The 27,131-nt window shown below is 45.1% G+C and overlaps 4 protein-coding genes and 1 non-coding gene across 5 annotated transcripts; 4 read left to right on the top strand and 1 right to left on the bottom strand.

Annotated features, from left to right (window-relative positions):
• Positions 1 to 9,665: 9,665 nt before the first annotated feature.
• On the top strand, positions 9,666 to 11,342 carry BCR41DRAFT_394088 (hypothetical protein; the record flags this gene model as incomplete). Its single annotated transcript, XM_022028616.1, has 1 exon — positions 9,666 to 11,342. The coding sequence occupies one exon, from the start codon at positions 9,666 to 9,668 to the stop codon at positions 11,340 to 11,342; it is 1,677 nt and encodes a 558-aa protein (XP_021883588.1).
• Positions 11,343 to 17,122: 5,780 nt separating this feature from the next.
• BCR41DRAFT_t44 lies at positions 17,123 to 17,195 on the top strand. The gene has a single exon. It is a non-coding gene; the product is annotated as a tRNA-Ile (tRNA).
• Positions 17,196 to 19,843: 2,648 nt separating this feature from the next.
• Positions 19,844 to 22,999, bottom strand: BCR41DRAFT_349113 (kinase-like domain-containing protein). Its single transcript, XM_022023414.1, has 3 exons — positions 21,932 to 22,999; positions 21,442 to 21,689; positions 19,844 to 20,915 (listed from the first exon to the last, which is right to left on the bottom strand). The coding sequence occupies exons 1-3, from the start codon at positions 22,708 to 22,710 to the stop codon at positions 19,987 to 19,989; spliced, it is 1,956 nt and encodes a 651-aa protein (XP_021883587.1). The 5' UTR covers positions 22,711 to 22,999; the 3' UTR covers positions 19,844 to 19,986.
• Positions 23,000 to 23,108: 109 nt separating this feature from the next.
• On the top strand, positions 23,109 to 25,275 carry BCR41DRAFT_246010 (hypothetical protein). Its single transcript, XM_022020156.1, has 5 exons — positions 23,109 to 23,344; positions 23,473 to 23,521; positions 23,628 to 23,699; positions 23,811 to 23,878; positions 23,998 to 25,275. Exons 1-5 carry the CDS (start codon positions 23,261 to 23,263, stop codon positions 24,946 to 24,948), a joined length of 1,224 nt encoding a protein of 407 aa, XP_021883586.1. The 5' UTR covers positions 23,109 to 23,260; the 3' UTR covers positions 24,949 to 25,275.
• BCR41DRAFT_245908 (hypothetical protein) lies at positions 24,805 to 27,125 on the top strand. Its single transcript, XM_022020155.1, has 9 exons — positions 24,805 to 25,099; positions 25,204 to 25,326; positions 25,428 to 25,571; positions 25,688 to 25,854; positions 25,972 to 26,117; positions 26,222 to 26,347; positions 26,430 to 26,515; positions 26,631 to 26,800; positions 26,899 to 27,125. Exons 1-9 carry the CDS (start codon positions 24,993 to 24,995, stop codon positions 27,069 to 27,071), a joined length of 1,242 nt encoding a protein of 413 aa, XP_021883585.1. The 5' UTR covers positions 24,805 to 24,992; the 3' UTR covers positions 27,072 to 27,125.
• The last annotated feature ends 6 nt before the right edge of the window (positions 27,126 to 27,131 follow it).

Genomic DNA, 27,131 nt, shown 5'->3' with positions numbered 1-27,131 from the left:
AATGAGCTCCTGTTGCTAATTGAAAATTTAGATGAATGCCAATTATTGGCATCTCATTGAATGACATTTGAAGAAAATCAGCAGCTTTGCTTTATTTGTTTTTTTTTTCTGTTCTTCAGCAATGTGTACGAGATCCTTTCATGCGATGTAGCTCCTCTACCCTTCGTGGCATACTTTCATATAGCTCATCAAGGAAGTCAGGTGGAATAGATGTCCAGATATCCTGTAGTCTTTCCCATAGTTCATCCGGATCCTTTGGTACCTTCTCATATCCCTTGAGCCGATGATCCATGTAGGCCCATACATTCTCGATAGGGTTGAGGTCAGGAGAATTTGGAGGCCACTCCAAAGTGGTAATGTGTGACTTAATTAAGAACTCTTTAACCATCCTACTCGTATGAACACTTGCATTGTCCTGCTGAAAAATTAACTTTTCAGGGTCCTGGCCATACCACTTCCATGAGCCGAGGACATAATCTTGTAGAACATCAACATATAAAGAGGAATCAACTGTGACAGGGATCCTGCAACCATCGCCTACACCATGATAAGTGATACAGCCCCACCACATAAGTTTATTATGTGCTCCCCTTGATCTCTCTCTAACATCTCGATCTTCTAAAGTCCTGTGGCCGGGTCGCCTATATTGTGTTCTTCCTCCTAAGGACCCTAGCCTTTCAAAAAGCTTTTCGTCCGAGAACATCACTCGCTTCCAGTCATCAACAGTCCAGTCAAGGTGGTTGAGGGCAAAATTCTTCCTTTTCGCAATCTGCATTTTTGTCAGCCTAGGCTTGAATGGGCGGACATAGTTTTTCAAACCCTCTGATTTTACATAGCGTCGGGCAGTCTCTACACTGACATGCACTCCATGGCTCGATCTGATGTATTCTTGAACTGCCAGAATGGATCTAAGTTTCCCCGTATCAACCTCGCGTGCAATAACCCTCTTGGTAGCAGGGGAAACCAATGAGGGTCTGCCCATTCTGGGTTTAGGAATATTGTCCTTGACGTCCCTCCTGATCCTTATTGCCGATGAAATAGAGATACCAAGTTGCCTTGCCACTTCGCTTGTAGACTTCCCTTGTCGAAGTAAGGCCTGAGCATTTTGTACCTTTTCCATAGAAAGCGTCCTCATAATAAATACTAAACGATGTGGAATGTTAATTGTAAGTAGAGGTGTATGAAGATATAGCTGAAGGTAATCTTGGTAGAAAAAAGAGAAGTGAAAAAGTTTTTTTTGCAATCAACATTGAAATTCAGCAGAAGTCATTCAATAGGCAGGTCAAATTGAAATTGGTTTTATTTCACAATGAAGTCATAATTAGGAATGAGACATGAAAGTAATCATGAGGTGTGGGGAACAAATGCACTACCCCAAATATACTAGCCACATGCTAGATGAGAATGAAGAAAAGGAATGAGAATGTTAAAAATTCAAAATCATTGAATGACTTTTGATGACCACTGTAGTTTTCCTTTGGAAAAATGAAACACTTGGACAATATTGGAAGCCACTGTATGTCGAGAACCTAGGCTTAGGGCAAGGCAGAATGACCTTTTCCAGACTAGGCAGGTGGGTATGTAAGAGAGTAGGAGATATGTGAACAGGAACAAGGGTCAAGGAAAGCTTAGGAGTTTTATTCAAGATATCAGGTAAGGAACTAAACTAGGTGGGGAATGCGTCTCTATTTATATGTTATTCATGGGCTATGCTTATCAGTGAGTCATAGGGCTGCACCTATCGATGACTCATGGGCTATGCTTATCGATGGGCTATGTTTATCAATGAGTCATAGGCTATGCTTATCAATGAGTCATAGGCTATGCTTTCATATGCTATGACTCAGACCTGAACCGAGCCGATGTGAGCCGAGCCGTGGTGGCGTTAGTTCGTGACTTGCTTGGCCTCGAATCACGTGACGAGCTTCTGACTTGGTGGCTGGTATACGACATATACTGAGATGCCCTTAAAAACCGCAACGAGACGCAAATACATAGAACACACTGAAGTGTTGTACCAAGATAAAGGTCTTTATTAGTTTATGATACATATAATACTATACAAGTAACTAGTGCTGAGATGAATGAGGTTGCATACCTGAAGTGTTGTACCAAGATAAAGGTAAGGAACACTTCAGGGACGGAGAGTCCACTATTTATTATAGCGGGGAGGATCGGGTGGCTGAGCTCACGTCCAGGCAGGACGGGGTGGGTTTGAGGGTACCACTATAGGTATACCTCTGGTCCTACCTACCATGACGTCACTTGTTATAGGACGTGAGCTTAAGTTGCCTCGATTTAGGACAAAACCTCCATCGGAGGCTCGTTTAGCTTAGTCGGTAGAGCACTTGCGGGCACCTGAGGACTCGGGGACAGCAAAATAAAGGTCTCATCAGCACCGACAGAGGAGATCTCATCAGGGATCTCAATCGCAGAGAGGTTGGATGAATCCGTATGCCACAGAGGCAAAGTCTCTTCACTCTTCACCTGCGATAGAGCAGGCGAGGAGTGTCTGGTGGCAGCACCAGAAGACGAGGAAGCAAAAGACCCAACAACAGGCAGGGAAGACTCCGCACCGGCACTGGTCGTGTCAGAGCTAACTGACTCAGGAGAAGGCTCCCTACACTTGACGGAGGCACCTCCGAAGCTAACACTACGACGAAGAGAGGCAGACATGGTTGTTGTTATAGTTGTGGTGGAGGTGGAGGAAGGTGCAGACAGGAAACTTGAAGCGAAAAGGCAAAGGTTGCAATGAGTTGAGGAATGAGGAATGGAGCAGAGATGGAGCTGCAATTTATGTGTTTTTCCGTCTCATGCTGCCATCGCCATTCACAGGCTCGCCTCTGACTCATTCTTCCAGCTGATCAGATGGTGTGCTCATGCATCATTCTGATTGGTCCAGGCGCAGGCTTGGCAAACATTGCCTATAAAAAGATTTCAGGAAAATAAGGAACATGGAGATGGAGATGGAGATGGAGATGAGATGAGAAGAGACGAGGAGGAAATGAGGACATGGCGGAAATGATGGTGATGAGCGGAGGAAGATGTCATTTTCAAGTTGATCTTCTTTTCTTTCCTTTTTCCCTTTTCTCCCTTTTGGTGGCGTCTCTGGCCTTTCTCCTTTCCTTATTTGCTTCGCCTTTTTATATTTTTATATTTTATATTTTTATTTTTATTTTTTATTATTTTATTATTTTTATTACTTTTATTATTTTATTTTCACCTCTCCCCCTTGTACACTATTCCCTATACCCTTTCTTTCATGGATCCACTCGGCGGTACTGCATTAGGTTCGGTCGGTGGCCTTCCACAATATTTCAACGATAGTCATTTTTCAGCTCATGCCCATGGCGCTTTTTTTTCCGTAGTATAGAATATGAACTAGAGTAGAAAGTCACGTGGAAGAATACCGGCGTGAATCGTAGGAACGACCCGGCTCCAGAAATAAAAACCTGTCCTAAATCGAGGCAACTTAAGCTCACGTCCTATAACAAGTGACGTCATGGTAGGTAGGACCAGAGGTATACCTATAGTGGTACCCTCAAACCCACCCCGTCCTGCCTGGACGTGAGCTCAGCCACCCGATCCTCCCCGCTATAATAAATAGTGGACTCTCCGTCCCTGAAGTGTTCCTTACCTTTATCTTGGTACAACACTTCAGGTATGCAACCTCATTCATCTCAGCACTAGTTACTTGTATAGTATTATATGTATCATAAACTAATAAAGACCTTTATCTTGGTACAACACTTCAGTGTGTTCTATGTATTTGCGTCTCGTTGCGGTTTTTAAGGGCATCTCAGTATAACCCCCCGGTTCTTAAGACAGTGATTTTTTCAATGGTAGCAAAGGCACCACGGTCTTAACGAGCCCAATAATCAACGATCAGTCCACAGTTTTTTTTTGGTCGCACAGTTTTTATTTGTCAACAGTTTTATTTGTCCACAGTTATTTGTCCGTAATTCGGTTACACAGTTTACAAATAGTTTATGGTGGTTTTTAGCCCACCAAGTGATACAGAATCGGAATCAAGTTATACCACGGCAGAAATGGATGCAGCAGAGATATTTGCACAGCGTCAGCAACAGTTGCAGCAGGCCTCGAGTGAGGAGCTCGCGCGAAGAGTCGAGGAGCTCACTAGGCAGCTCGAGTTCGCCAATAATCAATTGGCCTCAGCACCAGCGCCCCCGGCAGTAAGCCGATGGCTGGACCCTCACAGGCCAGCCCCGCAGTTTGCCGCTCAGACCTCTACTTTCTCGGGGCACGAAGTCGCCTTCGACCTTGATGCTTGGCTCAAGTTCATCGAGCTGCAGTTCCGGAGTCAGACGTGGCCGGACAACAAGAAAGTTCCCAGTTTTGTCACCATCCTCAAGGGAGGTGCTCTGTCGTGGGCCCTCCAATATATCGATGACAAGGGCGAAGACATCGGTTGGGATGCGTTCAAGGAAGACTTCGTTAAGAGATGGACGCAGACCCATCTTTCACAGAACCTGAGGGCCCAGTTAGACGGGCTAAAGATGGAGAAAGACGAGGCCCTAATCAGCTTCATGAGCAGATACGTAGCGTTAGCCAACAAAATCCATGACAAGTCTACAATGGACAAGAAGTTGGAGTTAGCCAGAAAACTCCCACAATATATCCGAAACAAACTTGTTGATATCATGAGGCCTGAGGATTCGCTCGAGACCTTCACTCACAAGATTGCCTTGAAGGATCAAGACCTGTCGGCCTTCAGATCCCTCACCAGTGGCCATGCGGGGGGAAACCCAGTCCATGGCAGTCGTAACCTTGGGTTTAGGTCGCAGTCCCTCGCTAGTACTAATGCCGGCGTCCCCAGGTCCAGTGTGCCAAGTGCGCCAGACATGTCCATGGATTTGGACCATGTCCGGCAGCGTTTCACGGAGGAAGAGCTTGAGGTTGCGGCCATGCAGACTCGCCAGCATAGTGAGGGTCGAAAGTGCTTCCACTGCGGCAAGAACGGCCATATCAAGGCAAACTGTCCAGATAGAAGTAAGCCGCGATGCTACGGCTGTGGGATCCCTGGACATAGAATAGAGTACTGCCCTGGCAATAAAGGTCGCAATTCTTCATCGTATATTTTACAGTCCTATCACCTAAAGAATGGCAATACCCCAGAAAATTATAAAGAGTTGAACCGGCCGGTGCACGAAGTACGCGCAAAGGTCGGAACCTTAGGGGCACGCGTGCTGATCGACTCCGGTGCTTCCGGTAACTTCGTCTGCTCTGAATTCATAAGGGATCTCAAGAAGGAAGACTACCGTTTACTACCCTTACCTAAACCAGTCAGGATCCTGATGGCCCGTGGCCAAAGCTCTGTCTCGTCAACCACGGCTACTCTTGCTCTCAGTATGGGCGACGAGGTAATGAGAGAAACGGGAGTCGTCGTTGATAATTTGAGATACGATATCATCCTAGGGCAACCCTGGCTGCGAAAGTGGAACCCGCAGGTAAATTGGCGTACTGGAATATACAAATGGCAAGGTCGAAAAGGTTGGCAGGCGATACGCAGCGTAAGGGAGGAAAATAATGGCCAGCTGGCTTCAAATATTGAATCTACCGGGGCGAGCGACAATAAGAGCGTTAAGGAAACTGCAGAAAGGACAATGGAAGGAGACGTCATAAAAAATGTCGCAGAGACAGTGGCAGGCACAGACGAATTGTGGAATACGACAGTAAGAGAGGGCGAGGAAGCAACAATGGGAAATGTGAAGAGCGATGGAATGGAGCAAGTAGAAATGGTGAAAGCAAATGAGGAGACAAAAAATGGGGAATCTACAGAAAAAGAAAAAGATCATCTGATCTCAACATCTGCAGAACATGAGGCCAAGAACCGTACAGACGTTCACCTCGTCGGAGTGAAGCATTTCAAGAAGATCCTGAATACTACAGAGGATTATGGAGTTTGCTTTATCAGTGGGGACGAAGTAGAGTTAGTGGTCAATTCCGTTGACGCCGCCGGTGAGGGAGCAGAAAAGGTCCCAGAGAGATACCGCGCGCTGATAGAGGAATTCGCAGACTCCGTCTTCGCCGACTTGAACAAACTTCCCCCACACCGTCACGTTGATCATCGCATCGAGACTGGCTCGGCCCTCCCTATCGCCATGCCGGTGCGGAGGATGTCGCCTGAGGAACTGGATGCATTAAAGGAGCAATTAGAAGAGCTGCAGAAGAAAGGCTTCATTCGGCCCAGTATTTCCCCTTGGTCAGCGCCCGTTGTATTCGCTAGGAAGAAAGACGGAAGCCTCCGTCTGTGTGTAGACTACCGCGCGCTCAATGCAATTACCGTCAAGAATAAGTACCCTCTGCCACTCATTGATGAATTCTTCGACCGACTCTCAGGTGCAACCGAGTTTTCTAAACTCGATTTGCAATCAGGCTTCAATCAGATTCGAGTTAACCCCAGCGACGTGGAAAAGACCGCTTTTGGTACCCGCTATGGTCACTTTGAATATTTGGTGATGCCTTTTGGTTTGACTAACGCACCTGCGTCCTTCCAGGGGATGATGAATGAAGTTCTGCAAGGCGGTCTAGATAAATTTTGTTTAGTCTTCATGGATGATATCCTAGTATTCAGTCGCAACCCTGAGGACCATAAGGAACATTTGCGTTGGGTACTTGAACGTCTGGCGAAATATCAACTCAAGGTCAAGATGTCCAAATGCGAATTCGGCAAGCCTGAACTCCTCTTCTTAGGCCACGTTGTGAGCGGTGAAGGCTTGAAAGTCGACCCCTCAAAGACAGAAAGCATCCAATCATTGACGGCGCCCACCAATGTTCAAGAGGTTCGTCGATTTTTAGGTATGGCTGGCTACTACCGCAAATTTATTAAAAATTATGCCTCTCGGGCCGCTCCCCTCACAGATCTCACAAAAGAAAAAGACAACAACAAAATCAAGACCAGACCTCTCCCCTCGCCGTGGGGCGAGAGAGAACAAGCTGCCTTCGACGACCTCAAGCAAGCCCTCGCCTCAGCTCCCGTTCTACGCCTTGCCGATTTTTCTCGCCCCTTTTTCATCGAGACTGATGCGTCCCTCACTGCCATTGGCGCCGTCCTGAGTCAGGACTTTGGTTCAAATGGCCTGAAGGAAATGCACCCTATCGCTTTCATGTCGAGGAAATTAGATGAGGGTCAGCAGAAATGGCCAACACATGAGCGCGAATTGTATGCAATTGTGCGCGCTTGCGACGAATGGCGTACTTATATCCAGGGCAGAACAGTCAACATCTTGACCGACAATCACAGTTTGGTGTTCTTAAAACGACAAAAAGGCATGAGCAGACGCATGGCGGGATGGAGCCAACACATGGAGCAACAAGATCATGTTATCATCTATCGTCCGGGCAAGGATAACCCTGTTGCCGATGCTCTTTCTAGGCCTAATGAGGAGAATACCAAGGACGTCACCTGCAACTTCATGGAACTCGCCAACGGGGAGCTCGGAATAAAAGAGAGTAACCACGACGCAGGTGTTGAGGCGTTCGAGGAGGCATTATTGATGGCCATGGAAGAGACAGAGTTTGACGAGACATTGGAAGATATGGATTGGCCTCTATTAATGGTCGAGTATAAGGAAACGGGCACCCTCGCTGACCCCGCACACCAGGACTTCCTAGGTTTAATGAGGGAGGAAGAGGATAATTTTGTGGTGGAAGACGGGAAAGTGTTTAGAGTGATGGGTGATACGCAAGTAGAATTTTTAAATTTCGCTCGGCGCGCAGATTACATGGCCAAAATGCATGAAAGTATGGGACACCCCGGTGCGCAAGGCTTATTTGAACGCATCCAGCCTAGATATTGGTGGCCTCGTATGCGTGAGAGCATTCAAGAAGCATGCCGTACTTGCAAGGAATGCCAGCTGACTCGCGGAGGAGCAACGGTCACCGAACCTCTCCACACTTTCTCGGTGGCTAAACCCTTCCAACGCTGGGGTATCGATTTCATCGGACGCTGTCCCAAGACTAAGAATGGAAACATGTGGATAATAGTCGCTGTAGATTACGCTACTAGCTGGACAATAGCCAAAGCTACGCCTGACGCCACTGCCGAGACAGTCTCAAATTTCATTTATGAGGAAATTGTCATGAACTTTGGTTGCCCCGCAGAGCTGATTTCCGATAGAGGCAGTCAGTTCATGTCAGAGGTCCTGCGAGAATATCTTAAGAAGATGAAAGTTAAACACCGGCTCACCTCCGCGTATCACCCGCGCACAAATGGCAAAACCGAACGCACCAATGGCATCCTCGGCGCCGCATTAACAAAATACGTCGGTGATAAGATGAAGCACAAGTGGGACCTCTTTCTAGATCAGGCACTTTTCGCCTGCCGCACCAGAATACATAGCGTATCTAAGAAGTCACCATTCTACCTAGTCTATGGAATCGAGCCCACGATACCTGGCGACCTCACTCGTCCTTATGTATTCGATGGAGCGGTTTTTACAGAGGTTCAAGCCGCGAGAGAGGCCGAGCTTGAAAGATTGAGACTTGAGAGGCTATCAAACGAGGAGCGGCAACAGGAAGCCGCAAGGCTCATGGAGGAAAGGTATAATGAGAGACATGACATCGACCCCGAAGCTCCGAGGCAAGTGTACGAGATTGGCGACTGGGTTTTAGTAAAAAACATAGCGAAAAGGAAATTTGAATACCCTTGGTATGGACCATTGCGTGTCGAGACGATTACCCCTTTTGGCGCCTACAAGCTTATCTGGCCCGATGGAAAAGCGAAAATGGACCTTGTGCATAAAGACCGTCTGAAGCCAGTGAATCTACCCGCGGGTAGTCCAGAACCGACGCGCGCATGGTATAAAACCCGCAACAGTCGCGATGAACTCACCATCCCCATGGAGACCATTCAAGAAGAAGACGAGCGAGGGCCTCAGTCGGAGCCAGAAGTAGGTACAGCAGTGCAACCCATACCCCTCGAAGGTTCATCGCGTACAACGGCCCCATCATCATCAGCAAGGCCCGCAGCTACCGCATCGCCCCCTCCTGCGCGACCACCACGTTCCCTCTCAAGGCCCAATCCAAAGATTGACGCCGCAGGGGCGGCTTGGATTTCTCGTGGGGAGTCTGTCCTAAATCGAGGCAACTTAAGCTCAAGTCCTATAACAAGTGACGTCATGGTAGGTAGGACCAGAGGTATACCTATAGTGGTACCCTCAAACCCACCCCGTCCTGCCTGGACGTGAGCTCAGCCACCCGATCCTCCCCGCTATAATAAATAGTGGACTCTCCGTCCCTGAAGTGTTCCTTACCTTTATCTTGGTACAACACTTCAGGTATGCAACCTCATTCATCTCAGCACTAGTTACTTGTATAGTATTATATGTATCATAAACTAATAAAGACCTTTATCTTGGTACAACACTTCAGTGTGTTCTATGTATTTGCGTCTCGTTGCGGTTTTTAAGGGCATCTCAGTATAACCCCCCGGTTCTTAAGACAGTGATTTTTTCAAACCTCCATCGGAGGCTCGTTTAGCTTAGTCGGTAGAGCACCTTTCCTTCCTACCATAAATTTTTTAATAAAATTGTGGTTGCCTTTTGCAAATAAAGAAATACTTAATTTACTCAGCCAATTCGCAACGGTCAGTCCAACGGATAGGCCTATTCTCTTACTTTTATCTCCCCCTTCCCCTTCATCTAATGGCGGATCGACTTCCACCGCCATCTCCCCCTCCGTCTTCCTCGAATGAGGTAGATGAGGGACACGATCCCCTGGCTCAGGCAGGGGATGTAGTAAAAAACAATAAAATTAAGCAGTCCCTGAGCTTTGCGGAGATGGCCCGCAAAAGCTTATCCAAGAAAGAAGTGCAGACCAGTTGGAATGCACTTCGTAAGAACGCAGTTGTCCGTGCGTTCAGCACAGAGGTTGAGGAGCACTCTGTGTTTTTCACCCCACACCACGCTCCCACCACCTTCGCTGTCAAGTATGACAGGAAGACTCACCTCGTCTCTGACGTGGTGGAGGCCATTCGCCTGGCTTTCCCCAAGGCAGTTGGTCTTGACCCTGTTGTCCCAGGGGTCGTAGTGGTTCTCGTGAGGACACAAAAAGAGGTGGACGAGGCCATTGCGTCTCCTCCTCTCCCCTGCAATCCTGCTCCTGTCAGAGCATACCATACGGTCCATTCCACAGGAAGCCGACTCAGGATTCGGGTTGACCGAATCACCCTCTCTACTCCGGAGGATCGTCTGGAGTATATCAAAAATATCTTTGGTAAATTTGGCCGTGTAATCCACACCAAGTTCCATTACGTCAAGGGATCGGAGACTCTTTTGCTCCCTTCCTTCGAATTTGTGTTAGAGCTCTCTGGGGACTCCCCTCGAGACCTCCTTATCCCCCGCGTGGCCCAAGCTGAGGGTATTAACACGCTTTTCCACTGGTATGGGCCCCAGTACTGCTACAAGTGTGGTGAGGAGAACCACGTCAAGCAGTCCTGCCCCCAACCACCCGAGTTCGATCTCCTCTCGGCCCCTAAAAGAGTCATTATGGCTCGCGCGTTCTTGCCTGCGAACGCGCCCGCAAGGGCCCCTCCTGCGGTCCCTCAAGCTCCCAAGGCTACCAAGGGTCCCAAGGCTACCAAGGGTCCCAAGGTCAATAAGGACACCCCATCCTCCGACAAGGAGGAATGGACAACTGTCACCTCCACCAAGAGGAAAAAGGCAGCAAAGAGGACTTCTTCGCGGAGCACAGGCTCAACTTCGGCATCGGAAAGTGATGTCCCAAGGAAGAAGATTACCGCTCGCAAACTCAACACCAAGGAGAGCACCTCTGCCCCCGCCCCCGTATCTTCCGGTCCCACACAACAGGAGCCAACTGTTTTGATAGAAGAGATCAAGGTAGCTGATGCTGCCGCTTCTCCTTCTTCCTCAACACAAGATGTCACCTCAGGTCCTGCAGATACACATGCGTCTGTGGATCAGTCTCCAGAGGCACCTAGTGCAGCTGAGACGGCGCCGCTGCCGGAGCCTCTTTCCGTCTCCTCAACTGATGCCATTGTTAGAGACGAAGAAATGGACTTGACTACCGAAAAGACCATAGAAGAACATCTTGACTCCTCCTCCTCCTCCTCCTCCTCCTCCCCTGCTCCTCCCCTCCCTGTCCCCTCGGCTATCCCCATTGTTGAGGACTCTGAGATGGATACCATGCAAGAAGAAGGATCAGAAACAGTACTGACGCCAACCAAGCCTCGCCAAGTCTCTGGCAAAGCAGTATCAGCGGTCTCGTCAAGGCTGAAGCGGACCTTCGTTGACCCTCTCACCGTCTCGAAGGCCTCGCGACCTTCGAGAACACCTACTGCAAAGAACAACGATGCTAGATAATTGCCCTGGGGAGCGGGCCAGGAAGTCACTCAGTCTTAAAAAAAAAAAAAAAAAAAAAAAAAAGACTCAAACTCCCTTTGCGTGCCTTGCTCCCCTCACAAGAACCGTATGCTTTCACTATTTTTTTAATCAATGATTGATTTTGAAAATCTAAAAGTATGCACACTCAACGTCTGTTCAATTTTCAACCAAGAAAAACGAAGGACGCTCTTCCAATGGCTCAAGACTCAGCCATACGATGTCATTGCTTTGCAGGAAACAGATACCCAGCATCCGCAATGGACAACAGTCAAAAATAATCAGTGGACAAGAGAATGGGGTGCAGGAAAAGCAGTGTTTACAAAGCATTGTGCGATCCTCATCAACAACCCTCGTCTCTTCTACACTCTAAAACAAGACTTTCTCAATGGACGTATTTTAGCGATCGATCTGTATGTCGATGACAACATGGATGAACGTCTTCGCATGATCAACATTTATGTCCCGAGTTCATATGTTTCGGATGTCTCCCTTTCAGAGTTTATTGAAGAATTTCCTGATGAACTCCTTACGCAAGATGACTACCCTCTCGTTGCCCTTGGTGACTTCAACTCTGTCACCAGCACTACACTAGACCGCAACCCTCCCACCAACGATGTTAGAGCCACCCGCTGGCCTCGCCTTGGTCCACTCTTTACAAGACTAGGTGTGATCGATGTTGCCCCTCCTCCTTCTAGAGATCCCGCTGGAGATATTGTCGAGACCCACTTCACTCATGTTTCGAGACTTAGATGGTGCACCATGACAAGGATTGACTATATTATGGTCTCTCATGCTCTCTTGCCCACTGTTTCTAGTTACAAGGTCTCTACTATGCCGATTATCAAGACTGATCACAGGATCGTTGAAGTTGTGATAAACACCTCCAAACGTCCAAACCCTCCGCCTCGACCCATGCCTGCCCTGCCTACTGGTAACGACGATGATGATGAGCCAACAGCAGCAGCAGCACGGAATCCGGCAGTGATCACAAAGCCAGTCCTCATCCTTGACACTCGAATCTTACGCGACCCTGCTTTCCAAACCGAGATCCGCTCCCTTATATCTCGCTGTCTGAGGAAACGCGCCTCTCATCCTACTCTTTTTCAGTCCGCTGGAGAGTTTTGGGATGACTGTAAGAAAAAGTGCTTGTTTGCAGGACTACGATATCGCAAAAAGAAGCGCTTCAATGACACTAGGGTAAGAATCGACCTCCAAAAGACTCTGAAAGAGGCTGATCTTGCCCTTGATAACCAGCCAAACGACCCTGACGCCATAAGCAATCTTTTCGAAGCGAGGGAGCAACTACGGAAACATGAAGCGTATCGCATGGAACGAGACATCACTCTGTCCAAGATCGAATGGATTGAAGAAGGTGAACGAGCCTCGCCGCAATTTACCAAAAAGCTCAAGAAAGGCTATGCAAAGCGCTCTATCTTGTCGCTCAAGGACAGTTCCGGCAACCGCACAACTCTGCAACAAGGAATGGAGGAAATAGCACGCTCCTTCTACGAGAAGCTATACACCTCTGGACACACTGACGAGGCCGCCCAGGATCTCTTGTTGGCTGAAATCACCGACAGGATTCCTCCCGCTCTCACCACTAGTCTTGATGCTGATATCTCTCTTCAGGAGATTGAAGCCTCTATAGACTCGATGGCTGATAGATCCTCGCCTGGTTCCGATGGTCTTCCTTACGAATTCTACAAGACCTTCAAGAGAGAATTGGCTCCTATATTGCTCGAAGTCGTTAACAGTGTTGATGTCGAAGGTGGTGACCTCCCAGTCTCTCACCGGAAAGCCTTGACAACGTTGATCTTCAAGAAGGGTGACAATGAACTGATGCAAAACTATCGTCCCATCTCTCTGACTCAATGTGATTACAAGATCTTCACCAAGGCTCTGACTAATCGCATCAATCCTGCAGCTAAACAGGTTATAGGTGAATGGCAAACTGGCTTTATTCCAGGACGACAAGGTCATGACAATGTCAGGTTGCTAGAACTAGTGGCTCTCTCTCTTCAGTCTGGAGATAAAGGAGATGCTGCTATTCTCTCCCTTGATCAAGAAAAAGCGTACGATCGTGTCGAGTGGTCATATATGCATCGAGTCCTAGAGGCCTTTGGCTTTGGCCCTCGCATTCGTTCCTGGGTGCGAAGCTGCTACTCTGATCTCTCTGCCACCATTGTCATGAACAGAAACCAATCGAATCCGTATCAGGCACGCAGAGGCTTGCGTCAAGGTGATCCTCTGGCTCCGCTCCTGTTCAACTTTGTCTTGGAACCTTTTCTTCTGTACTATGAGCATCACGCGACGGGCATTCCTACTGTTGGTATTCCTTTTAAAGTGGCTGCTTTTGCTGATGATACGACGCTTGGTGTTGCTCCAGGAGACGAACAGCATGTGTTGCGTGCTATCGAGCTGCATGAGTATGCGTCTGGTGCCAAGGTGAACAGACAAAAGACGGCTCTGATCCCGTTCACGGCGAATGCTACGATGGTGATCCACCTTAATGGCTTCATTGCTCGTCCCTTTAATGAACCTTTTGTTCATCTCGGCGTGGTTATCCAAGCTAAAGGTCGCGACCTGCCAGTCATTGAGCGAGCTCTCCTACAAACAATGCAGACGACGGTTAGCACCTGGCGCTTTCGACGTCTCTCCTTTCAAGGACGAGTGACGGTTGCCAACACTTACTTTCTTTCCAAGCTTTGGCACGTTGCTCCTTTCTACTCCTTTTCTCCAAACTTCTTCAAGTCGATTGACAGGTTGACAAAGAAGATTTTGTGGAATGATCAAGTTTCTCGAGTCTCGCTGGCATGGTATCGCCGACCCAAGAACAAGGGAGGCTGGAACCTAATTGACCCTAGGACCCAGTGCCAGGCACTCATGGCTAAATGGATGGCTCGATGGCAGCTACAGGATGCACGATGGAAGCCTATATTCACAGACATGGCCCAATCGTACTACAGAAAGACCTCTGTCCAACAGACAGAACAATTTTTGGAAGCTCCTCCTCTTGCCTCGACTGACATCCGCCATAGAACTGAAATCCAACGCGCAAGAACCTCGGTCTTTGAGGCTGTCAAGGCTTTTGCACAGCTGGACGTCAAAAGAAAGGTCACTCCTGCTGATCGTGTGCCTCCTGCACTTGCTCAAGCTCGAGGACTGACGACAGTCTTTGGCAAAGATGTCCCCATGGCTCTATTCACGGTCAAGAAGGCTCGTAAGTATATTGAATGCAATGCGCTGAAAGCTTGGATAGCTAAGCCTGTCTCTCGTAGCATTTACCTTCGCCCGCCAATCTACAAGCACATCAGGTTCATGGACCGCAAACCATGGCCGAATATCCAGCACACTCCTATTCCTGACAAACAGTGGGATCGCTTTTTCTCTGATCGGTTGCACAGCAAACACAGATATACAAATGAGCGACACCACCTGTACCTGGTTGCACACCATGTCTACCAGACGAATGGAATCAAGAGCAAGTACAAGTACAACACCCCGGTCTCTCCAGATTGTCGACGATGTGGAACAGATGGAGCACCAGCAGCCTTTGAGTCTCGAGGGCATGCCTTTCATGACTGTCCAGAAGTGCTAGAGTTGTGGAACGCATGTCGAGGATGGATAAAGGAATTAGTGCCTGAGCTAGATCTTCGTGATAATGCTGCACAAGACCAACTATGCTGGCCCGAGGTCAAGTCGCTGCCTGCAGTTGTCATTCACATACATGCAACTGTCACGCAAGTGATTTTCAAGACTTACTGCAAGTTGGGAGACAAGGAAACAGTGCCAGAAGGCGTCCTCAAGGCTAAAGCCATAGCAGCGCTGCGATACCGCATCAAACTGGAGTGGGAAAGAGCGCACTATAAGGATCAGGTCGAGCGAGAGCGACAGAAGAGTGGAGAGGTTGCTGACGACGACAGTGAGGATGAGGACAATGATGACAACAATGTTCAAAAGTTTCTGCAGGAATGGAACTATCCACCACACATCCGAGTGGAAGGAGAGGAGCTAATCTTTGGAGGGATAATGAATATTGCGACAGTAGCAGCGATGAACAGACCAGCGATAGAAGGAGCAGAGATGGAGGACGAGGTGATGGAAGAAGAAAGAGAAGTTGGTCAGGAAGAAGTTGCAAACAGAGAATTCACACCCTCTCTTTTTTAAAAAGAGGACAAGCGTGTGAATTTTTTTTCAGTTCATTTTTTTAAGGTTTCAGATCTTTTTTTTTTTTTTTTTTGCTGTTTAATTTTTTTCTTTATTTCTGTCTCAGTGCAAATGTACTAGCTACGGCGACACACTTTACGCGCTGTCCGACAGAACTCCCGGAATTTGATATCAGACTCAAGTTGCCGCAGAGTCTGATGGATCGCATCCTCGGACTTCTCATACCTAGAGAGAAGCCCAAGGTAGTAATTCCTACTTTCCTCGGAGACCTCCCTGTAATGGAGGATCCGACGGGCCCTCGACGTGTACCGGTAGAGGTCCGCAAGCTCCGACACCAGTACGGAATGGAGCTTGTCTTCCTCATCTGAGTCAACAGACTCTTCAAGCGACTCCGAGGATCGCTTGCGGGACAGGGGTGGGTTACCCCTATCCGACGAGGCAGCGGGAGGAAAGAAACGTTGACTTGCGGGCACCTGAGGACTCGGGGACAGCAAAATAAAGGTCTCATCAGCACCGACAGAGGAGATCTCATCAGGGATCTCAATCGCAGAGAGGTTGGATGAATCCGTATGCCACAGAGGCAAAGTCTCTTCACTCTTCACCTGCGATAGAGCAGGCGAGGAGTGTCTGGTGGCAGCACCAGAAGACGAGGAAGCAAAAGACCCAACAACAGGCAGGGAAGACTCCGCACCGGCACTGGTCGTGTCAGAGCTAACTGACTCAGGAGAAGGCTCCCTACACTTGACGGAGGCACCTCCGAAGCTAACACTACGACGAAGAGAGGCAGACATGGTTGTTGTTATAGTTGTGGTGGAGGTGGAGGAAGGTGCAGACAGGAAACTTGAAGCGAAAAGGCAAAGGTTGCAATGAGTTGAGGAATGAGGAATGGAGCAGAGATGGAGCTGCAATTTATGTGTTTTTCCGTCTCATGCTGCCATCGCCATTCCCAGGCTCGTCTCTGACTCATTCTTCCAGCTGATCAGATGGTGTGCTCATGCATCATTCTGATTGGTCCAGGCGCAGGCTTGGCAAACATTGCCTATAAAAAGATTTCAGGAAAATAAGGAACATGGAGATGGAGATGGAGATGGAGATGAGATGAGAAGAGACGAGGAGGAAATGAGGACATGGCGAAAATGATGGTGATGAGCGGAGGAAGATGTCATTTTCAAGTTGATCTTTTTTTCTTTCTTTCCTTTTTCCCTTTTCTCCCTTTTGGTGGCGTCTTGGTCTTCTCCCTTTTCCTTATTTGCTTCGCCTTTTTATATTTTTATTTTTTATTTTTTATTTTTTATTTTTATTTTTATTTTTTATTATTTTATTATTTTTATTATTTTTATTATTTTATTTTCACCTCTCCCCCTTGTACACTATTCCCTATACCCTTTCTTTCATGGATCCACTCGGCGGTACTGCATTAGGTTCGGTCGGTGGCCTTCCACAATATTTCCACGATAGTCATTTTTCAGCTCATGCCCATGGCGCTTTTTTTCGTAGTATAGAATATGAACTAGAGTAGAAAGTCACGTGGGAGAATACCGGCGCGAATCGTAGGAACGACCCGGCTCCAGAAATAAAAACCTCCATCGGAGGCTCGTTTAGCTTAGTCGGTAGAGCGTCGTGCTAATAACGCGAAGGTCGCAGGTTCGATCCCTGCAATGAGCATAGACACTTATTCATAAGTGTATTTTTTATCTTTTAGGCTCGTCACCAGCCTGAGGACGAGCCTAGGGCTGGAAGAATTTTTGAGTGTTTTGGCTTGGATCCAAAAAGGAAATCGCTTAGTTTTTAGAATAGGTAGCTCAATTCAATCGAAAATTTTCAAGCATGCTTCGAAGTGAAATGAGTGCTGATTGAATTAAATTGCTATTCTAAAACAAAAATATAACACTTCCTTTTTGGGATCCAAGCCAAAACACTCAAAAATTCTTCCAGCCCCTCTAGTCATATGTGACCTAAAAAGGAAACTGATATGTTTCCTGTCACATTTCAAACTAGAGAGGGCTGGGTCGAGCCTACTTTGGCAGCGTTATTTGGCCTCTAACTTTTTTTTTTTTTTTTTTTTTTTTTTTTTTCAAGTAGGTCGCTCATACGGTTTTGGAGGTGCCATTTGGAGATCAATGCCTATGAGAGGTTTTCGCTCGGAGCAAACGCGTCTCACCTGCTACCTAGATGTCTTCAATAAAACACTCCCTAACTGTGTACATTGAAGGCTGTTTTGTGAAGATGTCATGTCCTTAGTACCTCCGGGGGGTTAATATTTCTAGAAAAAAGATATTTGCACGGGCCCGTACAAATATTTAAAAAATCTATTTGCACTGCCTCGTACACACCTTATTTACAGCTCCCCCGTGCAAATAAAAAAAAAAAAAATTGCACGAGGGCCTTTTTTTTTATTTGTACGGGGTCTTTATTTCAGCCCTAAACACCATAACCAGGAAGCCTTCCACGACACAGGCTTAGATCTAGAGCCGCTGCCTAAGCATCAAATACTGACCTGAATATTTATCTTATCAAGGTCGTATGTAGCTCAGAGTAGATGTTGGCATTCTTTATGCGACTCTGGGACTAAATACAGAATTACAAATGATTTATCTATAATTGAAATATACTATGCCACTCTACTTTGAACTTTTGTTGGCCGTGTTACTATAGATTGTGGATGGTTCCCCGATACTTTCTTTCATTTAGCGCGTGCATACATCTCTAGTATTTCCGTACACTATTAAGCACACAACGATGAGTTCAGTTATTAGGAACCTCTAATGTGTAATTTGTTTCGGTAGATATACAAACAATCATACTACCATACCCATATCTAAATAGCTAGAATACTTTAATAGCATAACCGTGACTTATAGTGATAGAAAAAGAGGCATAAGTTCTCTTTTCTGTTACATTGATAAAGATCCTTATTTTTGTCTCTTGCATTTCAAGTTTGTTACCATGTTCAATCAGGGTTGATTTTTCACCAATAATAGCCAGAACTTACCTCGAGTCGTCTTTAGCACGCAGTGTCACATACTCAGCAGCGTATGTAGATGCTCATGCGTTCAGGGACTAGCTTCATATTGTACAACCACCTGAAAGAAAGTTAGGTCAAAAAAATAAAATTTTCAAATGGTTATGAAGAGAAGCACTGTCTTCAATCCTATTTCTTGCTGTTTTCCGTCAGCATGTGCTGTCCAAAAACTTCAGTGATTATCCACATTGGCCTCATTAATAAAAACGTAAATTTCCATCTTGGTTGATGAAGTATTTTTGTGTGTCACAAATGAGCTGTTCGTCAGAGATTCAAAATAAAAAATAATAAATAACCCACTTTGACCAGACTTACTTTTGGGTGATTGTAGAGCCGAATAGAGCGTGAAAAATATTTTGTAGATAGATAGTAAGCAGTAGAAAAGTAAGTGAGAGTAAGATATGGGCCCACACCACATCCATAGGGTATTTGTTCATTTTCTACTAGAGGGACATACCAGGTAACTACGTACCTATCTGTAGGATGACACAGGTTCGTTTTTAATACTTCATATCAAAGATTTATCGCGTCTATGTGTGGCGCGTTATTGCCACTATTAGCACACTAGTGTTTTTTACTCCAGCTAGGCCATCATGATATTGCATACTGTGGAATATGCAACAGGGCGCGATGAGTATCACAGCTCCCACGGCGCTGCAACTCCCAAAAGTAATAATTCCAGACTCCTCTCTACTCTAGGCTGACCTTCGCTTATCTCCTTCGAAATAAAAAGCTAGGATACATGTTGCTGCTTGTAGATGAAATAGAGACCCCGTACAAATAATTTTTTTTTTATTTGCACGGGTAGAGCAGTGTAAATAAGGCGTGTACGGGGCAGTGCAAATAATTTTTTTTATAAGTGAAAATTTATTTGCACGGGGGCCGTACAAATAACTTCATCCATATTTCTATCTTTCAATTAAAGTCCGCCTTTAATTGATGGGCTTACTCTAAATAAAAATGTTAATAAACAGGAAGCATTAGGATCACATAATTGTGTTGTTGATGTGCCTCTAACCATTACTATTACTAGATTGTAGCTGAATATCGCGGTGGACCTTTTTTTGTTGGATTTAAAGTCCATCAGGAGCTCCTGCGCTTCTCATCAACACTGGATTATCCTCAGTAAAGGAGATACGAGGGTTTTTGCAGATAAAATAAGAAATATAAACCAAATAACGCCAGGTAGGTTGTCAAGCAAATCGTGAGGGTGTTCCTTGGCAGCTGAACTGTCAAAGAGAGTCTTCAAAGTTGATTATATTTGGCACCCGGGCTGTTAATTAGATGAATCCTACTTTCTTTATATCGATCGTATCTATTTTTTATTCTATAACCTAGAGTAATTAAAAGTACCATTCTATTTGAAGAATCCTTTAAATTAATGATTTCCCATGCCATCCTTTGATCGTCATGTTGATCGCAGTCCATGAAGAGTCAATGCTCAATCAAGGGATCGTCTAGGGGATCCAGATATCCCAGCGAAGGCAGATGTGAAGTTGCAATGTAGCTAAAGTCCTGGAAATGATGACGGTCAGGCGAGCTAGAGCGTGTCTTGGCCATGGGTATACCAGCTGGATGATGATCACTCTCTCCAACACCATCGACAGGGAGTCCTGAAAATTGGGTATGATGGTCAGAGACTATTTTTGGAGCGGTCGTTCGACCGTTCTGATCTACGCCCACGCCATGTCCGTTGGTGAATCCATGAATACTCGAATTGTGGATTAAAATTGGCGATTCTTGCACCGGTAGACTTGTAAAGTCTGAATTGAAATTCTCGACACTTTCAGGATCGGACAGGAAAGGTACGATAGGAGGGTCCAGCTCACGAAGAGCCAGCAATTTCCAGTTGATTTTACGGAAAAATCGATGATTTTTGATGTTCTCGATGCCCTTGGGTCCATATCCAAGGCGAGCAGAAGGTGTACGTTTCAGCAATTTTGTCAAGAGATCCTTTGCGTCTGACGACAGATAGTATGGAAGATTTAGTTTTTTGTTCAAAATGGCATCCATGGTCTTTTTGCGATTGCTGGCGACAAAAGGTGGGGAACCTGTCAACATGTCATGGACTACAATACCCAATGACCACCAATCGACCGTACGATCATAATGAGTCTTGCCTGAGACTACTTCGGGTGCCATGTACTCGATAGTGCCGCAAACAGTGTTGGTTCGTCCATCCGAATTCTCCAAGGGGACTTTGGAGAGACCGAAATCCGTAAGGATAATATCTCCATGGGCGTTGAGCATGATGTTCTCAGGCTTGAGATCACGGTAGATGATGCCAAGGGAGTGCAAATGCTCCAAGGCAAGAACCAGCTGCGCGGCGTAGAATGCGGTATTTTCCTCAGAGAACATTCGCTCTATGTCATGGTGAGACAAATGTGTTTATTGAACATGAAGACAAAAAAACATTATATTAGGTTAGCCAAAACAGGTACACAAAAATAGGATTCAAGGAGGAAGTAGAGGCGTTGCAATTCAACAAAAAAGACAGAGAGAAGTATGACAGAATCAGAACAAGAGGACGGACAGGGACATGTTTGTGCCTGAAAATAACAAACATTATTAAACAATTTGCTGAATCAATTCAATAGAATAGGATCAGCCAAACATGTCTTATATCGCAGCTGCATGGTCAAAAATTAGTGTAAATGTAGACAAAACAAAAGGATCCGCGAATAAGTACACAGAACAAGGTTTGAGATGGGAACGAGGTTACAGAGAAGGAAAAAAAAAATGGGAGCCCGCAGGGTAGAGGAAGAGTGAGAAAAGCCTATGCACATGCTCTCATAATCCCAGGATCCATCTGGAGGGGGAGTGTGCGTCCGTATGCACGGAGGGAGAAATGATGAATAAATATATGGGAACTTTTAAAATTATGCTGACCTGTGGCCAAATGAGTGAAAAGCTCTCCTCCACTGGCATATTCCAAGATCAAATAGAGACGATGATCAGTCTGGAAAGCGTAGTGTAACTTGACAATGAATGGATGACGGATAGCTTCTAGGATCTTGCGCTCTGACATTGTACATTCCGTATCCTTAGCATGCACAATAATCGAGGCCTTCTTGAGCACCTTCATTGCATAAAGGGCATTGGTAGCAATATGTCTGACAAGGTAGACTTTGCCGTACCTTAAAACCACAAGCACAGTAAGGTTGATAAAACAAAACAAACAAACAATTACAACAAACCAATCAGTATGAAAATACTTGAAAACATGCACCATGGTTGTACAGCAGAGCATGTGTCGTTCGATCATTGAATCATTGGAGATCAGCGAGGGTAAAACCAAGGACCGATAGATCCATGTTTCATGGTGCATTATCCAAATAATGATGTGTATATATAGTCAGAGTTATGGACCTCCACTTACGCTCCACGACCAATAACTTTGAGAAACTTGAAGTCATCTGGAACCATTTTGTGCTTTGGACGACGAGGACCAACTGAAGGCGACACGTTCGCAGTGACAGCGGCAGACTTGACTCCATTCATGTCAGTTGTAAGCGTGTCACAGGATATTCCGTGCTGGCCCGGGCGGGGAGACACACCACGGCTGTCGACAGTTAGAGGAGTGTGGGCATCAAAGTCCTGATCAATTTTGACTTCGTACTCCACACCCTCTGATTCATTGTCGCTATTTTGTGATGAGCTGTTGTTGCTGGAAGACTGGGTCTTAATCTTGGCAGCAGTAGCAGTAGCAGCAGTAATGGTGCTGTTATCCCGCTGCTGAGACCGGAAAGTTGATTCTGGAGTCATAGCCTGCTCTCGATCCACCTGATGGAAAAAAGCAGGCAGGTGTTTGGACGAATTGTTATTGGCCTCATAAAGTCCGAGGTTAGAATTGCTGGCGTTACAGATTCTCTCGGCATTCATCTTGGTGGTGGAGGTGGTAGGAGTCGACGATCTGAGAGCAACGGCAAATGCGGGGGAGGGGGCAATGGGACGAGGGGATAAGATAGGATGGGATATGCCGTTGCCTTCGCTGTTGTTGACATGGCTGCGACTGAGAGCTGCATTGTTTCCAGTTGAATTTACAGAAAGGTTTGAAAACGCTTCCTGTGGCGAGTCAATTCCCTGAGCAGAATCGACTGAGAAAGTGCGTTCCCTTAATTGGGGATGGTCATCATGGTCAAATGAGAAGAGGTCCATCAGACTGATTGACTGACCGACTGGTTAGATTGGATTGGATTGAATTGAATTGAAGCCAAACGAGAGAAAGCGAATGTGTATAAAGAAGAAATGATATGAATTGAAAAAATAATAACCAAAATGAAAAGAAAGAGCAGAGCTATTTCTTTTTTTTCTTTTTTCCTTTTTTTTTACCTGTGCAAGCACAGGAATGAGAGTGGAATCTGAAAGAGTGGAGTGAGCAAAGGGATAATAATGGAAGAGTTGCGGTTGTTGAGGTATATCATTGGGAAGACCAGCAAGAAGAGCAAGAAGCGAAGGAGAGGAAAAAAAAAAAAAAAAAAAAAAAAAAAAACAAAAAACAAAGCAAAAGAAAGTTAAAATCAGTGAATCAGTTGATCGGTACTTAATTGCAGTGACATGTTGTGAATATTTTTATTCCCATCCCCAATTGTGTGTAGGGTGTGTGGCAAAATGGGCAAAGTAAACAAGCCACTCAGCCCCTCTCCCTCCACACTTTCGAGCCTGTTTACCTCTTATTGACGTGTTTGCATTCAAAGCATTAGCCTCCATGGAGAAGATCATTCAAGAAAAATGGACACAGGCACTCAAGGACCTCACAGAGAACGATTCACGCAGGGAAGCTCTTGCAATGGTATAAAAAAAAGGATAAAAGGAACTGGACAACAGCAAATGCATATATGGCAAAAGCGGACAGATAGTCACACTATCTTTTTTTTTTTTTTTTATTAATGAATGGCATAATGGCAATTATATTTGTAGGCCACACAAGTCGTTTTGACATCAATGAACCCAGACGTAGCTGATATTGGTTGGTATCATGAAAGAAATTCAATTTGAAGCGTTCCTGGGCCATGTGTCGACTTGATAGGCTCTGTTATTTATGGTCCTTACATCCTTTTTTTTTTAAAAAAAAGGTCGTGTTAAGGGGAGTTTAAATGTCCTGATTCGAAGAGGACTTGGTCGATGGACAGGGGACTGGCTTCTCGGTAATTCAAATAGTTGACTGAATGTTTTGCTCAAGAACATTGAAAATGAGAGTTTAAGACTCACCTCCTTAAAATGAAACCTACCCTACAAAAAAAAAAAAAAAAAAAAAGAGTCTTTCCGTCGAGATACTCTTGAAAAGGTTGTTCCTTGCCTTGAGGAGCTTGAATCAAGGTACCAAGTATGAACTCTTATTTCTCAATAATTCACTTTATAAATAATAAAAGAGGAAGAGAGAAGACGAAGAAGAAAAGGTGGCGATGTATCCTGATCTGATCAAGGTCTATTTTCGCTATTCAGGAATATATTTCCCAGGGATCCGCATACATGGAATCAACAGGCTGGGTAATCACTGCATTTCAGGATGTGATACAGCGGACCCATACACGCTTCACAACAGCTCGCAACATGGCTATTCTCTTCGATGAACGGATACGTGATGCTCACAAGGATCCAACCGAAGTGTCGGCGCTTGAAATATCCTCTAGACTCCTCTCAGAGTTTCTTTCCGTATTGGCAATCCAGCTCCCTCCTTCGTTTGACCAGGTGGCATATTTGTATTTCGAAACAATCTTTCGACAATACGAACAACAGGAGGAATCTCAAATGGCGATGATCCCTAGATACCCATTTGTACATGAAAAAGAGAACTACAGTGATGCAGAAAAATTCAATACGCAGTCCATTGATGAGGAGATGGATTCCGATACGAAACAAATCTATACTATAGGAGAGGACCGCACAACTGCTCTAAACAACAATTCTCAAAAAAAACAGCTCATTGGCAAAAAGCGAAGGAAAATAATGCAGGATGGACGCTTCGCAATTGACTTGTTTACAGATGAAATAGATGACGACTTTGTAGAACAAATCTTTTACGAAGAAGGCCAGACTAAAAATGGAGCGGATTCTTGCCATGATGCGCGCTTTGATAATAATGAGATTGAGAAAGAGGGCTTTATGAAAGTGTACCTGGACCTTTGTCAGCAATTGGAGGATATCGGATTTGCAGGACACATGACGGATGTGGTGACCAGGATGCTCTATGAAAAAGTCGAAGGAAAGATTTTTGGGTCGTTTAAGAAGAAATGGGATGTGCCCACACTAGAGAGCGGAAAGAATTGGATGAGTTCTGTGGTTCTTCCATTCCTGCGACGAACTCTCTTACGTAAGAACCCAAGTAAATCTTACTTAAATAGACCTAGTTCAGGTAAAAAAAAAAAAAAAAATCCGATCATTCCGTATCTTTGAACAGGAAGACTTGGCAATTGGTCTATGCCTTTCATATTTTAAAAATGTATACATACATACACGAGATAGCTGAGGCGGCTGCAAGCAAACGATACAAGGTGTGGGCTAGTACGTTGGAATTCTATTTTTTCAAGACGTTTGGAGATCTACGGTAGGGGAGGCGAAGTATTTTTATTACTATTGAATCTTCCCATAGACATAACTTCGACCATAGCCTCTAATTATTGTGCGAGCCATTAACTTGGATGTCTCTAGTACAAAAGAGATTTTTGATATCATTGTAGAACATCCGGTAACATCGCCAGCTATTTTGGATCTCAAAACATGTATTAATTGGACTGGCCAACGCGAGCAGCTTCAAAACGCTATTCTGGTTGCGTAAGTGATGTTGCATACATGTGTTTATGTGTACACGCCAGTGTATTATTTTATTGAAAATCCTGATCAAACTTTTTTTTTTTTTTTTTTTTTAATAACAGAATTGATAAACGCTTACTACATCCAGGAGCAAAAACAACAGATATTATCGAGTTTTACATCTGTGCAATTAGATACCTGCGTATGATTGACCCATCAGGTATTATGCTAGGCCATACGTCTAGAAAGATCAATCAGTACTTAAGGTGAGTCTATAAAGCGGCTCATAAGAGGATTATCAACCATTTAAGAAGCTGTCTAAATAACTTGAGATTTGTAACGTATTGCTTCACTCACTCGAAAATGATGTTTTTATTATTAGGACAAGAGATGATACCATGCGGGCCATTGTATCTTGCATTGTCGATGACTCTCTTGGTTTGCTGACAACCAATGCACCTGACGGCCTTTCAGCCAACAACGTGGAGGCTGATGATGAGGATTCCGATGATGATACATGGGTGCCAGAGCCGGTCAATGCTGGCCCAGGTAATACTATATATATATATATATATATGGATAATTACTTTTCTTTACATTCTTTATCTTCTAAAGAAAAAGGTGTCAAATCTTTAAATTGTCTGTTTGGTTCAATAATTTTTTTAGATTTGAGCTCCGCACGACGAAGGATGGCAGATATTATCAGTGTCCTGGCCAATATTTATGATAACAACGATCGATTTATCAAAGAGTTTCAGGTATATCTTGCTGATAGATTACTGCAGGCAGTAGACTTTAATGTTGATCGCGAGGTAAAGGTTTTTTTTTTGTTTTTTTTTGTTTTCAAGTTGATAATACAAGGCTCTTTATCAAATACCATTAACAAAAAGCATAATCAATCCCATTTTTATCACAGCTACGCCAATTAGAATTGCTGAAACTACGTTTCGGGGAGCAAGATGTACAGCATTGCGAAGTCATGTTAGCAGATATTGCGGAGTCAAAACGCGTAAATGTCAACATCCAATCGCGTAGCCAAGGTGTAAGTTCTTATTTTGCAAAAAAAAAAAAAAAAAAAAAAAGCATAAAGTTCAAGCATTTTCATTGGCTTCCTGCTCTAATAGATTCCTGTAAGCGCGACTATTGCTTCAAGATATTACTGGCCGGAAATCGAGGACGAGGCAATTAAAATGCCAGATCCTTTCAGAGAGTATGAGCCCTAAAATTACTGCCCAAGAGATACCACTAATGGATATGGATGTGAAAATGGAATTTGGATTAAATGAACTTGTGACTAATCCGTTAGCGTTCTTCTGTATGCTCAGATTGCTCGAGTCATATAAGGCGGCCTTTGCGATAACAAAGCCTGCACAGAAGCTGAGCTTATTCCCGTCACTAGGTCTTGTCGAACTTGAATTGGAGTTGCAGGATCGAACCCTCGAATTTAAGGTTTCGCCCATTCATGCTGCTATCATCCACGCCTTCGAAGAGCAAGGTGACTATTATGTATTCGCATATTGACTTGATGACCAAGAGAGCCCCAAGAAACGTATTAACACCAATCAATTTTCTACTGTTATAAAAAAAAAAAAGATACATGGACTCTTGATAGTATTGCCAACAGACTACAGTCGGACGAGGACGTTCTCGAATCCAAAATACAATTTTGGATTCGTGAAGGTGTGTTACAAGAAACTGGACGATTGCAATATGAACTTGTCGAAAATTTGCCTTCTACATCCCTTACAAACTCTTTTACACAATAGTTAATTAAAGAGATCTACCCGATATGAAAATACATAAAAATAAAAACCAAAAAATAATCA

This window comes from Lobosporangium transversale (assembly GCF_002105155.1).
Source record: "Lobosporangium transversale strain NRRL 3116 chromosome Unknown BCR41scaffold_9, whole genome shotgun sequence".
Taxonomy (NCBI): domain Eukaryota; kingdom Fungi; phylum Mortierellomycota; class Mortierellomycetes; order Mortierellales; family Mortierellaceae; genus Lobosporangium; species Lobosporangium transversale.
Note: the sequence above shows the minus strand (reverse complement) of the source record. Positions and strands in the feature narration are given on the sequence as shown.

Excerpts from the sequence above, each read along its gene's own strand:
- BCR41DRAFT_349113 (XM_022023414.1), bottom strand. The coding sequence starts at position 22,710 with ATGGACCTCTTCTCATTTGACCATGATGACCATCCCCAATTAAGGGAA. Across the intron at positions 21,690-21,931 it reads AAAGTTATTGGTCGTGGAGC|GTACGGCAAAGTCTACCTTG; the intron begins GTAAGTGGAGGT and ends TGTGGTTTTAAG. Across the intron at positions 20,916-21,441 it reads TTTCACTCATTTGGCCACAG|AGCGAATGTTCTCTGAGGAA; the intron begins GTCAGCATAATT and ends ACCATGACATAG.
- BCR41DRAFT_246010 (XM_022020156.1), top strand. The coding sequence starts at position 23,261 with ATGGAGAAGATCATTCAAGAAAAATGGACACAGGCACTCAAGGACCTC. Across the intron at positions 23,345-23,472 it reads GCAGGGAAGCTCTTGCAATG|GCCACACAAGTCGTTTTGAC; the intron begins GTATAAAAAAAA and ends TTATATTTGTAG. Across the intron at positions 23,700-23,810 it reads GACAGGGGACTGGCTTCTCG|AGTCTTTCCGTCGAGATACT; the intron begins GTAATTCAAATA and ends AAAAAAAAAAAG.
- BCR41DRAFT_245908 (XM_022020155.1), top strand. The coding sequence starts at position 24,993 with ATGTATACATACATACACGAGATAGCTGAGGCGGCTGCAAGCAAACGA. Across the intron at positions 25,327-25,427 it reads CAAAACGCTATTCTGGTTGC|AATTGATAAACGCTTACTAC; the intron begins GTAAGTGATGTT and ends TTTTAATAACAG. Across the intron at positions 26,118-26,221 it reads ACTTTAATGTTGATCGCGAG|CTACGCCAATTAGAATTGCT; the intron begins GTAAAGGTTTTT and ends TTTTTATCACAG.